Source organism: Mirounga angustirostris, unplaced genomic scaffold (genome assembly GCF_029215605.1).
Source record: "Mirounga angustirostris isolate CCGP_5_RB_7025 unplaced genomic scaffold, mMirAng1.0.hap1 SCAF_8, whole genome shotgun sequence".
Lineage (NCBI taxonomy): Eukaryota > Metazoa > Chordata > Mammalia > Carnivora > Phocidae > Mirounga > Mirounga angustirostris.
Genome location: NW_026991716.1, coordinates 20,002,094 through 20,014,391, shown reverse-complemented (window position 1 = coordinate 20,014,391; position 12,298 = coordinate 20,002,094). Strand labels below are relative to the sequence as shown.

General features: G+C 38.1%; 1 protein-coding gene and 1 pseudogene across 5 annotated transcripts in view; both read left to right on the top strand.

Annotated features, from left to right (window-relative positions):
• The window catches only part of SNRNP48 (small nuclear ribonucleoprotein U11/U12 subunit 48), a 49,778-nt gene that overhangs the window by 16,549 nt on the left and 20,931 nt on the right, over positions 1-12,298 (top strand). For 2 of the 5 annotated variants that reach the window (XM_045866400.3, XM_064597195.1), the window contains exon 9: positions 803-1,722. In XM_045866400.3, the coding sequence (XP_045722356.1) occupies positions 803-851 (49 nt within the window). In that variant the 3' untranslated portion in view covers positions 852-1,722. Of the gene's footprint in view, positions 1-802; positions 1,723-1,825; positions 2,455-2,881; positions 11,177-12,298 lie in introns of those variants that run through there. The other 3 variants (XM_064597194.1, XM_054505743.2, XM_054505744.2) reach the window with 3 other exon arrangements.
• On the top strand, positions 2,657-2,769 carry LOC123838049 (U6 spliceosomal RNA; annotated as a pseudogene).

The following is a 12,298-nucleotide window of genomic DNA, read 5'->3' as shown; positions in this document are numbered from 1 at the left end:
TTTTTTTATTCTTATGTTAATCCCCATACATTACATCATTAGTTTTAGATGTAGCGTTCCATGATTCATTGTTTGCGTATAACACCCAGTGCTCCATGCAGAACGTGCCCTCCTCAATACCCACCACCAGGCTAACCCATCCTCCCACCCCCCTCCCCTCTAGAACCCTCAGTTTGTTTTTCAGAGTCCATCGTCTCTCGTGGTTCATCTACCCCTCCGATTTCCCCCGTCGAAGTTAATTTTAAAGCAAAACTCCAAAATGCAATTAAAAAAAAAAAAATCTCATTTTGCTTATCCCCCATTTTGTCCTTTAGTTTTAATGATTCATTTTCCATATTTACTCTTAAAAAAATTACTATTTGGGGCTTCTGGCTGTCTTAGTTGGTAGAGCATGTGACTCTTGATCTCGGGGTCATGATTTCAAGCTTCACATTGAGTGTAGAGCTTACTTAATTAAAAAAAAGTACTGAGGGGCGCCTGGGTGGCTCAGTCGCTAAGCATCTGCCTTTGGCTCAGGTCATGATGCCACGGTCCTGGGATCGAGTCCCACATCGGGCTCCCTGCTCTGTGGGAAGCCTGCTTCTCCCTCTCCCACCCCCCCTGCTTGTGTTCCCTCTCTCACTGTCTCTCTCTGTCAAATAAATAAATAAAATCTTAAAAAAAAAAATATATGGAAACAGTTCTGAATGCATGTTTTAACTTGTTCTGAAGTACATTACTGGTGAATTACTATTTTAAAGTTCTGATATTAAAATGTCCATCATTTGTAATGGTTCTTTTTTTTTCACTTCTGTCATTTCAGGGATGGGGAAAGACATCATAGTCATAAAAGGAGAAAGCAAAAAATATAAATGAGGTATTTGTGCATGTATTAATTACACTTATGCCATGATAACCAGTATGACAACATTTTAATTACAATTGTTTTGAGTAGGAGAATGTTTGTATGACTTGTTTAGTGCTCAGGTCATTAATTTTCAGTATTTATGTTTCAAACCATGAGTACACTTTTATGTCCTATAAGTTTGTTTTACTTGTATTTTAATAGATGATTGCTTCCTATTACAGATTTTGTTTCATTCTTTGTGATAATTTATGTATCAGAAAATTCTTTAATTAAAGTCAGTACTTAAACTATATAAATAATAAATGAATACATTCTCATTTTAAAAAGTTAAACCTTACTGCTCAGGTTAACATCCCCTTGGAACACAACCTGTAATCCCTGTGGCCACCTCAGTAACTACTGACTTACCACTACACTAGTGAAATGTAATAGGGAAAAACAACCTAAATATCTGTCAGAAGGGGAATGGCCTGCTTAAATAAAATATGGTATAGTCATGTAATAGATTATTGTATTGGATTTAAAAGAAGTAAACTTTTTATTAACATGGATAGATCTCAGAAACATAATGCTAAGTGAAAATAGCAAACTGCAGAAAGATCTATACAAGTTATATTTATGTACAATATAATACTGTACATTTTCTGTGACCATATATGTATGTAAATATATTTTTAAAGGTTCAGAAGGACCCATACCAAACCCGTAACAGTAATTATTTGGGGGAGGAGGTATAGATGGGAGAGATGAGGAATGAAAACCAGGATTGAGAGGGTGGTCGAAGAAAACTTTCGTGTTATCTACAATACATTAATTTTTTAAAGGTATTCATCTTTCACTTGTTAATTAAAAATAGATTTTAATTAAAATTAAAAGTATACTGTCATTTTCTTTTATGTAAATCATCTTTATTGAGGTACTGTTTTTATAAAAAAAAATGCACCCATATTAAGTATACATATCATTTAATTTTAACAGACTTACACCCCAGCCAATGAAGTCATCACCTTGATCAAGATAGAGAACATTTCTATCACCCCCAAAAATTCTCATATGCCCTTTTTACCGGTTTCTCTAGGCAACCACAGATCTGGTTTTTGTTGCTGTTGATTAGATGTATCTTTTTTAGAATTCCATGTTTTGTGTGTCAATTGTCTCTCTTCCTTTTTGTTTGTATTATATTCTGTTGTATGATAGGTCCCTCAGGTGAAACTTGGCCAGTAAATGTTAATCATCTCCTGTCTAATAGCAATATCTTGAATCTTAGAAACTCAGGGTAAAGATTAAAAGGTGGGTTCCAAGTAGAAATGAAACTTTAATTATTTCAGTAAGTAACTGACCGTGACAGAAAGGTTGACTGGATTTAGATCAGATTGACTATTAGGCTTTAGGTATAAAAAACAGGTCTCAGATTTATAAGTTGGAAATCAACTGTTCACTTGCCAATATGAAGTCTTATTACTGCTGTTGTACTTAATTTCTAAATACATAAAATTCAGATTTAAAAATCTTAAGGACTTTGGCGTTACCATAATGGTGAACCATGTGTAATTGCTGCTTTTGTAGGTCAAAACCATTTGAACTAATCACATTGAAAAACAAAATAATAAATTAAGTTACAATTCTATATGTTGTAACTTAATTTATTATTTTGTTTTTCAATGTGATTTCAATGATTTTGCCAAGTGGAAGAAACTAAAGAGTGAGATTGAAAGGCATACTTCGATTTTTAGTAGAAGAGAGAAAGAAGTGGGTTGGTGGGCCTAAGGAAAAATAGGATAGATGGAAAAAGGAGATCTTCTAACCAGAGTGCTTGCTTCAACAGTACATGTACTAGAACTAGGAAGGGTACAGAGAAGATTAGCATGGCCCCTGCGCAAGGATGAGATGTAAAATGTAACCAGAGTTCTTTATAGATTTTTAAGTGTTAAGACCAACTACTGCAAACTGTCCAATAAAATTTAGATTTAGATAAGAGGCTTTGTTTGATCCTTGCACATACTAATTTTCCATGCTTATCTATTTGTGTTTCAGACTCCTTCACTGGATTATGAGCTCTTTGAGAGAAGGTTTTATATCTTTATCAATATAACCCCCATGCCTAGCACAATAGTTGTCAATTTATCGTTTTAAATTTTGGCAAAAGCATTTGCAAGCCCCTGTCACTTAACATCTAATTTTTTGATTCATAAAATACTGATATTAATAAGTACTATAACTGCTATCTGTCTTACCCATTATTAAGTCCTATCTCAGATGGTACCTTCTTGCCTACATTTATGATGTACTGGCCATAAACAATTTTCTCTGCTGAACTCTTTTAAAAGCACTAAGGATAGTTAATGTTTATTGAGCACTTACTGTGTAGCAGGCTGAGCTTTTTTTAAATATATGTATAAAGTATACATAACAAGATTTACCAGTTAGCTGTTTTTGAGTGTATAGTTCAGTGGCATTAATAATCACACTGTTGTACAACCATCACCACTATACCTTTCCAGAACGTTTTCATCATCCCAAACTGAATCTCTCTCTACCCATTATACAGCAGCTCTTCATTTACCCCTTCCCCCAGCCCTTGGTAACCACCACTCCACTTTCTGTCTCTATGAATTTGACTATTCTAGGGACCTCATATAAGTGCAATCATAGAATATTTGTGTGTGTGTATTGTGTGTCTGGCTTATTTTACTTAGTGTTTTCAAGATTCATCCATGCTGTAGCATGTATCAAAAATTCATCTTTTAAGGCTGTGTGTATATTCCATATTTGTTCGTCCATTCATCTGTTGGGCATATACAACTTTTGCTATTGTGAATAACACTACTGTGAACATGGCTGTACAGAAATCTGTTTGAGTCCCTGTTTCCACTTCTTGTGGATATATACCTAGAATTGGAATCACTTGGTCATAAGTTAACTCTAGGTTTCATTTTTTGAGAAACCTCCATACTGTTTTCCACGGGTCTGTACATTTTACATTCCCAGCAGCAATGCAGCAGGGATCCAGTTTTCTCTCTTCTCTGTCTTCGGCAACATTTGGTATTTTCTGCTGTTTTTTGTGTGTGTTTTTGGTAATAGCCATTCTAATGGGTGTGAAGTGATATCTCTTTATGGTTTTGATGAGCTCTTTGTATTAAACATATTTAGTTCTTAGGAAACACTCTGAGGTGTAAAGACTAGTATTTTCACCATTTTAGAAATGAAGAAACTGAGCTTCAAGGAACTAAATAACCTGCTCTAGTTCTCAAAGAGAGTAGTGGAGCTGGAGGCCCAGTCTAGGCAGACTTGCCCCAGGGTTCATGCTCTTTCAGTATACTTACGTATTGCTTATGTCTCCACAACTAGGTTTTAAAATTTTTTGAAAGTAAAATATGTGTGATTATCTTTGAATCCCCAAAGTGCTTAGTATGATTCCTTGAATGATATAGGTGATAAATGTTTGTGGATAAGAAAATTTAGGCATAGAAATGCTTAAATTATTTTCCCAACGTCATACGAGCAATGCAACAAAGATTGTAATTAGAGCCCCTGCTCTTAACCAGTATACAGACTCTTTTTTTACTTTTTTAAAGATTTTATTATTTTTCTTAAGTAATCTCTACACCCATCGTGGGGCTCATACTCACAACCCTGAGATCAAGTGTTGCACGTTCCACCGACTGAGCCAGCCAGGCATCCCTATACAAACTTTTATTAACTGTGGACAATTGAATGGACTTATATCATGGTAGTGTCTGCCATTTCATAACAGTCTCTGCATATCCACCAAGTTCTCTGAACTCCCTCATAAAATCTGAAAAAATGAACATTTTATCATCCACCATTTTGTTAAATTCAAACTGATTCATAAACTTGCTTTGTATCTTGATACCTATTAATTATGTACCAAAGTTCATTGCAGTGATCAACTTTACATTTCACATGAAGACATAAAAATCAAAATCTCACAGTACCTCCTAAAATTAAGAATGCTTGACAGTTTTGTTTTTTTAAAGATTTTTTTTTTTTTAAAGATTTTATTTATTTATTTGAGACAGAGAGAATGAGAGACAGAGAGCATGAGAGGGAGGAGGGTCAGAGGGAGAAGCAGACTCCCTGCCGAGCAGGGAGCCCGATGCGGGACTCGATCCCGGGACTCCAGGATCATGACCTGAGCCGAAGGCAGTCACTTAACCAACTGAGCCACCCAGGCGCCCATGTTTTTTTAAAGATTTTATTTATTTGTCAGAGAGAGAGAGAGTGAGAGCAGAAGCAGGGGGAGCAGCAGAGGGAGAAGCAGGCTCCCCGCCGAGCAGGGAGCCTGATGCGGGGCTCTATCCCAGGACCCTGGGATCATGACCCGAGCCGAAGGCAGACACTTACCCGACTGAGCCAGCCAGGTGCCCCAAGAATGCTTGACAGTTAAATACCAGATTCTTGGAGGAATCTTAGCCAACATAAGGAAGTTGGAAGCAGCTGAGGAAAAATTCAGACCTGCTCTGTCCTCCTGCCTCCCATCTCCTACGTTTGAAGAGGGTGTGGGTGTGGTTTTTTAATCTGCCATAGGAGAACAGTGCTTATGCTGAAGTTCACTGAGCAAGTTGAGTCAGTTTCCCATCCAAAAACTCAGTATGGTCACCTAAGAGAAAGGATGCCGCCATAAAATAGAATCTAAACTTCCAAGCTTACTTTCAGTCCTTTGGTTTAGTAATAAAAGGCAGGAGGCCCTTCCAGTTTAAAAAGTTGCTAGGTGCCCGGGTGGCTCAGATGGTTAAGCGGTTGCCTTCCGCTCAGGTCATGATCTCCAGGTCCTGGGATCCAGCCCCGCGTCAGGCTCCCAGCTCACTGGGAAGCCTGCTTCTCCCTCCCCCTCTGCCTCTCCATTTGCTTGTGCTCTCTCTGTGTCTTTCTTTGTCAAATGAATAAATAAATCTTAAAAAAAAAAAAAAAAGAATAAAAAGTTGCTATACACAGCATCTGGACAATGTTAAATTAAGGAAGATTGCAGGCTTCAGAGAGTCCTGCCTTCTGAGGATCATACCTTGTGGCACCAATTAAGGGATTTGGGGTTGGGTTGCTTGAGCACTGTGTTTACGAAGCTACTTTCCCATAATCATGGAACTTTGCTAACCCGTGTTGTGCCTCCAACTCCAAGCCACGATTCCTCTTCTAGAATGAGAAAGCTAATTACGGGGAGCTTTCAGGAATCCAGAGAGATGAAGCATGGGCCTGGGCTTTGTTTGCTATTGCTAACACTGTTTAATACAAGTGAAACACTTGTAAGTAACACATTCTTCACATAATGGAAGGAGTAGCCTTGGTCAAAGGGGGCGCCGGGACGAGTGAGATGGATACAAGACGAGTGAGATGGATACAAGACGGTCTGCCTCTTCACTGTGACCCGGGGCAGACCGATCTTCCCACGCCTCCTAGTCCTCATCCGTAGATTGAGAATAACAGTGTGCGCTCCAGGTCGTGCTGAGGCTTAGAGATAATGAATGTGTCTTGCGTCACCTAGTGTCTGATCAATGGCAAGTGTAAATACCTGCCGTGAGTTTTTGTAGCACACTTGTGAATATTTTCTTTCTGCCCTGCTCCTGTGTTTGGCTTTGATTAGGGGCCAACCTGGATACCTGTCTCATGCCCTCAGAGAATTCTGCGTATTTAGGGAAGTGCTTCACATGACCTACCTCCAGGGCATATGAATGGCTGACCAGCATAAAAATACTGAAACACCTCTACGCTGCTTGGTAAATAACTTGCTGTCCCAAGTCCCACCTCCCATCTCCCCTTCCTTGTCATGGAAATTCTTGACCATCTCCTAGGTACCACCCTGATCCAGCAAATAAAGGGCTGATGTCTAGCACAGTTGGAGGCCCCGGAGTACCCTGCTCCAGAGCTAAGGCTGGTTGGTGGCTGTTCTGATTAATTGGTGACTATGCTGTCAGCCTCTCCCCCAAACAGTGATACCATTGTTAACATGGGATGTATTACTCCATTTCTCATTTTGCCCTGTATAGTGGGCTCTGTGCAGGTTGCTATGTTTTGAGAATACTGATCATGTGGACATGGTTACACACACTTGAATCAGCCACAGCTTCCTGTAGACTACAGTAGTACAAGTGTGGAAGGAGGAATCAGAAGTATATTGTAAGGGTCTCGCACTATATGTGTATATTTGAATACAGATTATGGTAAGTGAATATATATAATAAACCCTAGAGAAGCCACTACATAAATAAAACAGGACTAGCTAAGAAGCCATAGTAGAGAGGAAACAATCATTAAAAACAATCCAAAAGAAGAAGATTGGAGGAAAAAGAGAAGGAAAGAACAGACAAGATAAACAAATAGCAAGAAGGTAGAGTTAAACCCACCCATATTGACCTTATTAAACATTAAATGTAAATGTTCTAGGCACTCGAAAGGCAGAGGTGGTCAAATTGGATAAAAAGGCAAGACCTAGGTGTATGTTGTCTATAAGAAACCCATTTTAAATATAAGGGTACACAAATAGGTTAAAAATAAAAAGATAGGGAAAATGTGTCATGCTAACACTAAACAAAAGAAAGCTATTTTACAATCAAAGTAGACTTCAGAACAGTGAATGTTACTGGAGATAAAGAGGAACATTTCAAAATGTCAAAGAATTCAGTTCATCAAGAGGACATAACAATCCTAAATATATGTGCACCTCATAAGAGAGGTTCAAAATAACCTACAACAAAGATAGGACTGAAGGGAGAACCAGGCAAGTTCACAATTACAGTGGAGATTTCAACACTTGTCCCTTAGCAACTCATAGCAGGAGCAGACAGCACTTCAGGAAAGAGATAGGAGAGTTGCATAACTGACATTTATAGAACACTCCACCTGGACAACCAGCAGAATATTCTTTTCTTTCTTTTTTTTTTTTTAAGATTTTATTTATTCATTTGACAGAGACACAGCGAGAGAGGGAACACAAGCAGGGGGAGCAGCAGAGGGAGAAGCAGGCTTCCCACGGAGCAGGGAGCCCGATGCGGGGCTCGATCCCAGGACTCTGGGATCATGACCTGAGCCGAAGGCAGACGCTTAACGTCTGAGCCACCCAGGCGCCCCCAGAATATTCTTTTCATACACACTTGTGATAGTGACCAAGATCATATTCTGGGCCATAAAACAACTCTCAATGCATTGGAAAGGATTGAAATCACACAAAGTATTACTCTGACCACAACAGAATTAAACTAGAAATCAATAAAAGATACCTGAAGAATCCTCAAATATTTAGAAATTAAACAACCTACTTCTAAATAATTCATGGGCCAAACTATAAGGCGAATTAGGAAGTATTTTAAACTGAATCAGAACAAAAACACAGCATATCAAAATTTGTGGGATGTAGCTAATGCAGTGTCTAGAAGGACATTTAGGATATTAAATGCTTGACTAAGAAAAGATGAAAGTGTTACATTAATGATCTAAACTCCCACCCTGAAACAGTATAAAGATCAAATTAAGCAGAAGGAAGGAAATAACAGAAATCAATGAAATAGAAAACTGAAAAATAGAGAAGGTAAATAGAACCAAAAGCAGATTTTAAAAAAATATCGAGAGGCATCTGGGCAGGACAATCAGTTAAGCGTATGACTCTTGGTTTTGACGCAGGTCATGATTTCATGGTCCTGGGATAGAGCCCTGCATCACGCTCCGCGCTCACCGTGAAAGTCTGCTAAAGTCTCTCTCTCGTTCTCTCTCTGCCCCTTCCCCCCGTACTCTCTCTCAAATAAATAAATCTTAAAAAAAAATTGAAAATGATGAATAAAATTGACAAGCCTCTAGGCAGATGGATCTAACCAGACTCCAGCCAGGAGGAAAAAGGAAAAAGAAAAGAGAAAAAAAAAAAGGAGACACAAATTATTGATTGTTTATTTTCACTCTTGATAGAGTGGACATAAAAAAAAAGTGAACATGGAAAAGTTGCTATAGATTCTACGGACTTTAAAATGATAAAAAGGGAGTGTTATAATATTATGCCAATAAATCCAACAACTTAGATGAAGTGGATAAATTCCTCGAAATACACAAATTACCTAGACCTACTCAAGAAGAAACAATTTGAAATATTCATATCCAATAAATATATTGAATTCAGTTAGAAACTTTCCCACAAAGAAAACCAGCCCCAAATGGCTTCACTGGTAAATTCTACCAAATGTCTAGGGAGGAATAATACCAATTCTTTACAAACCCAGATAATAGAAGAGGAAGGAAACTCCCAGCCATCCTCTTGATACCAAAACCAAAGATATTGTAAGTAAACTTTTCAACCAACAGAGCTCATGAACATAGACACCTTAACAAAAATTTGGCAATGTTTTGCAAACAAATCCATTAAAAACAAAATCCACCTTATGATCCAAGTAAGTTTTATTCCAGGAATTTAAGGATGATACAACATTGAACATCAAGGTAATTCACCATATTGACAAAGGAAGAAAAATCCTATGATCCTCCACAGATGCAGGAAAAGCATACGATAAAATTCAATACCTATTTGTGGTTTAAAAAACAAAACAGTCTCAGCAAACTAGAAATGGAGGGAAACCTCCTCAACCTGGTAAGGGACATCTACAAAAAACCTGGAGCTAAGCTCGTACTTAATGGTGAAAGAATGAATAATTTCTTCTGATTGGGAGCAAGGCAAAGATGTCTGCTCTGCCACTTCTGTTCAACATTGTACCAAGGTCCTCACAGGCGCAATAATGCAATAAAAAGAAAGAAAATGTACAGATTGGAAAGGGGGAAGTAATACTGTCTTTATTCACAGATGACAATCATCTAGCTAGAAAATCCTAAGGAATTTACAAAAAAACAACTAGAACTAATAAATTTAGCAAAGCTATATAGTCAATATGCAGAAATCTTATAATTTTTATATGCTAGTAATGAAAATTGGAAATAGCATCAAAAAGCATAAAATACATTAGGGGTAAGTTGAACAAAACATGTGCAAGACCTGCACACTGAACACTATAATAAATCTTGCTGAGAGAAGATTTTAATAGGAGATATGTCATGCCCCCCAATCAGAACATTCTGTTTTTAAGGAACCAATTCTCATTAGATTGAACAACAGAGTCTATGCAATTGCAATAAATTCCCAGGAGGCCCCTTTTAAAAAAGGCATAATATATTTCTTATTATAAAATATACATAACATTTACCATTTTAACCATTTTTAAATGTACAGGTTAGTGGCATTAAGTACATTCACATTGCTGTGCAACCATCACCACCATCTGTCTCTAGAACTTTTTCATCTCCCCAAACCGAAATTCTTGTACCCATTAAACAACTCCCCATTTCCCCTCCCCCAGCCCCTGGCAACCACCATTTCACTTTCTGTTTTTATGAATTTGGCTACTCTAGGAACCTTGTTTAAGTGGAATCATATAATATTTGTCCTTTTGTGTTTGGCTTATTGCACTTAGCATAATGTCCTGAAGGTTCATCCATGTTGTAGCCTGTCAGACTGGCTGGCCTACTTTCTTTGTTTCTTTGTACCTTACCTTTCCCTCCCTCCCTCCCTCCCTCCTTCCTTTTCTTCCTCCCTCCCTCCCTCCCTTCCTTCCTTTCTTCCTTCCCTCCTTCTTTCCCTACCCCCTTGCTTCCTTCCTTACTTCCATTCTTTCATTGGCAGACTGATTTAAAAATTATGTGGAAATGCAGTGGACTTGAAGGAACCAGAACATTTTAGGAGGAAAAAGAACAAAGTTGGAAGACTTATACTACCTGATTTCAAGATTTATTATGAAGCTATAGTAACCAAGACAGAGTGGTATTGGCATAAGGATAGACATGTAGATGAGTAGAACAGAAGAGCAAATCCAGAAATAGATGCACAGATGTGTGATCAGTTGATTTTTGACAAGCTGCTGAGGTAATTCAATGAGGAAAGGATAGTACTTTCAACAGAATATGCTGGAACAGCATGATATCCATAGGAAATACAAGGAAACTCAAGTTTTACCTCACATCATATACCAACATCAACCTGAAGTTAATCGTAAACTTACATGTAAAAGCTAAAGTATAAAATTTCTAGAAGAGAACATAGCAGAAGTTGTTTGTGACCTTGGGTTAGGCAAAGATTTCTTAAATAGGACACACAAAAGAGAACCAGTGCACTGGGTTGGATTTCATCAAATTGAACTTTTGCTCTTTCAAAGACACTGTTAAGGCAAACCATAGAATGGGAGTAAGTATTCACAAAGCATATTAGCAGACAAAGGTCATATCTAGAATACATAAAGAACTCTTAAAACAACCTCCCAAGTATGGACAAAAGATTTCAGTAGACACTCGACAAAGGAAGATATATGGATGGTAAATAAGCACATGGAAAGATACTCAACAGCATTACTAAGGGAAATGCAAACTAAAAACCACAATGAAGTGAAACCACACACCCCAGAACAGCTGAAATTAAAAGACTGATACTACCAAGTGTCGGTGAGAATGCAGAACAACCAGAATTCTTGTTTATTGCTGGCAGGATTGTATGATTGTACAATCACTTTAGAAAACTTCCAGAGCGTGAGTTTTTCTTTTTTAAAGTTAAATATATCATACAGTCCAGCAGTCTTTCTCCTAGACTGTTCCTAGATTGCCTCTGTGTTGCCAAAGGTAAAAGGAAACATGTCCACACTCTGACCTGTCCACAAATATTCAAGCGGCTTTATTCACAGTAGCTCCAAAGCGGGGACAACTGAAATGTCCATCAGCTGGTGAATGGATAGACAAAGTATCTATCCATTCAGTGGAATACCATTCAGCCATAAAAAGGAGTGAACAATGGACGAATCCCAAAATCTTGTTAAGAAGCCACACGTAAAAGAGTGTATACTGTAGGATTCCACTTAACGTACAATTCTAGAAGATGTAAAACCTAGTGACAAATCCGTGGTTGGTAGGGGTTGGGGGTGGGGAGAGGGGGCTGTAAATTAGCACAAAGAAGCGTTTTAGAATGATGGAAATGTTCTATATCACTATTGTGTTGGTTGTAAGACTGAATACATTTGTTAAAACTTACTAAATCGTACACCTAACATTGGTGAGTTTTATTGTATTAAAATACTCAGTAATGAAAAAAGAAAGAATATGATGGCTTTTCCCCTCCAGGAACTCCCAGTCTATGTAGGGAGTCAAGATAGTCTGGAAAAAAAACTTAAGGCAATGAATGATTAGGAGTCAGGTATAGTTCAATTAAACATGTTATATCACACCTGGGGTTGGTAGTTGTAACCCCATGCCCCGGGCTGGTGAGCACTAATGCTCAGCCATGCCATGGGAATGAGGGAAGCAAGTCCAGCTTCCTTGGAAGAAGGAATTTAAAACTGAGGCTTTCTTCATAACAAGTGAGCGTGGGCCTTCCCATCTTACTTTTGTCCATCTGGAAGGACTCTGGATTCTTCCCTGTGTAAG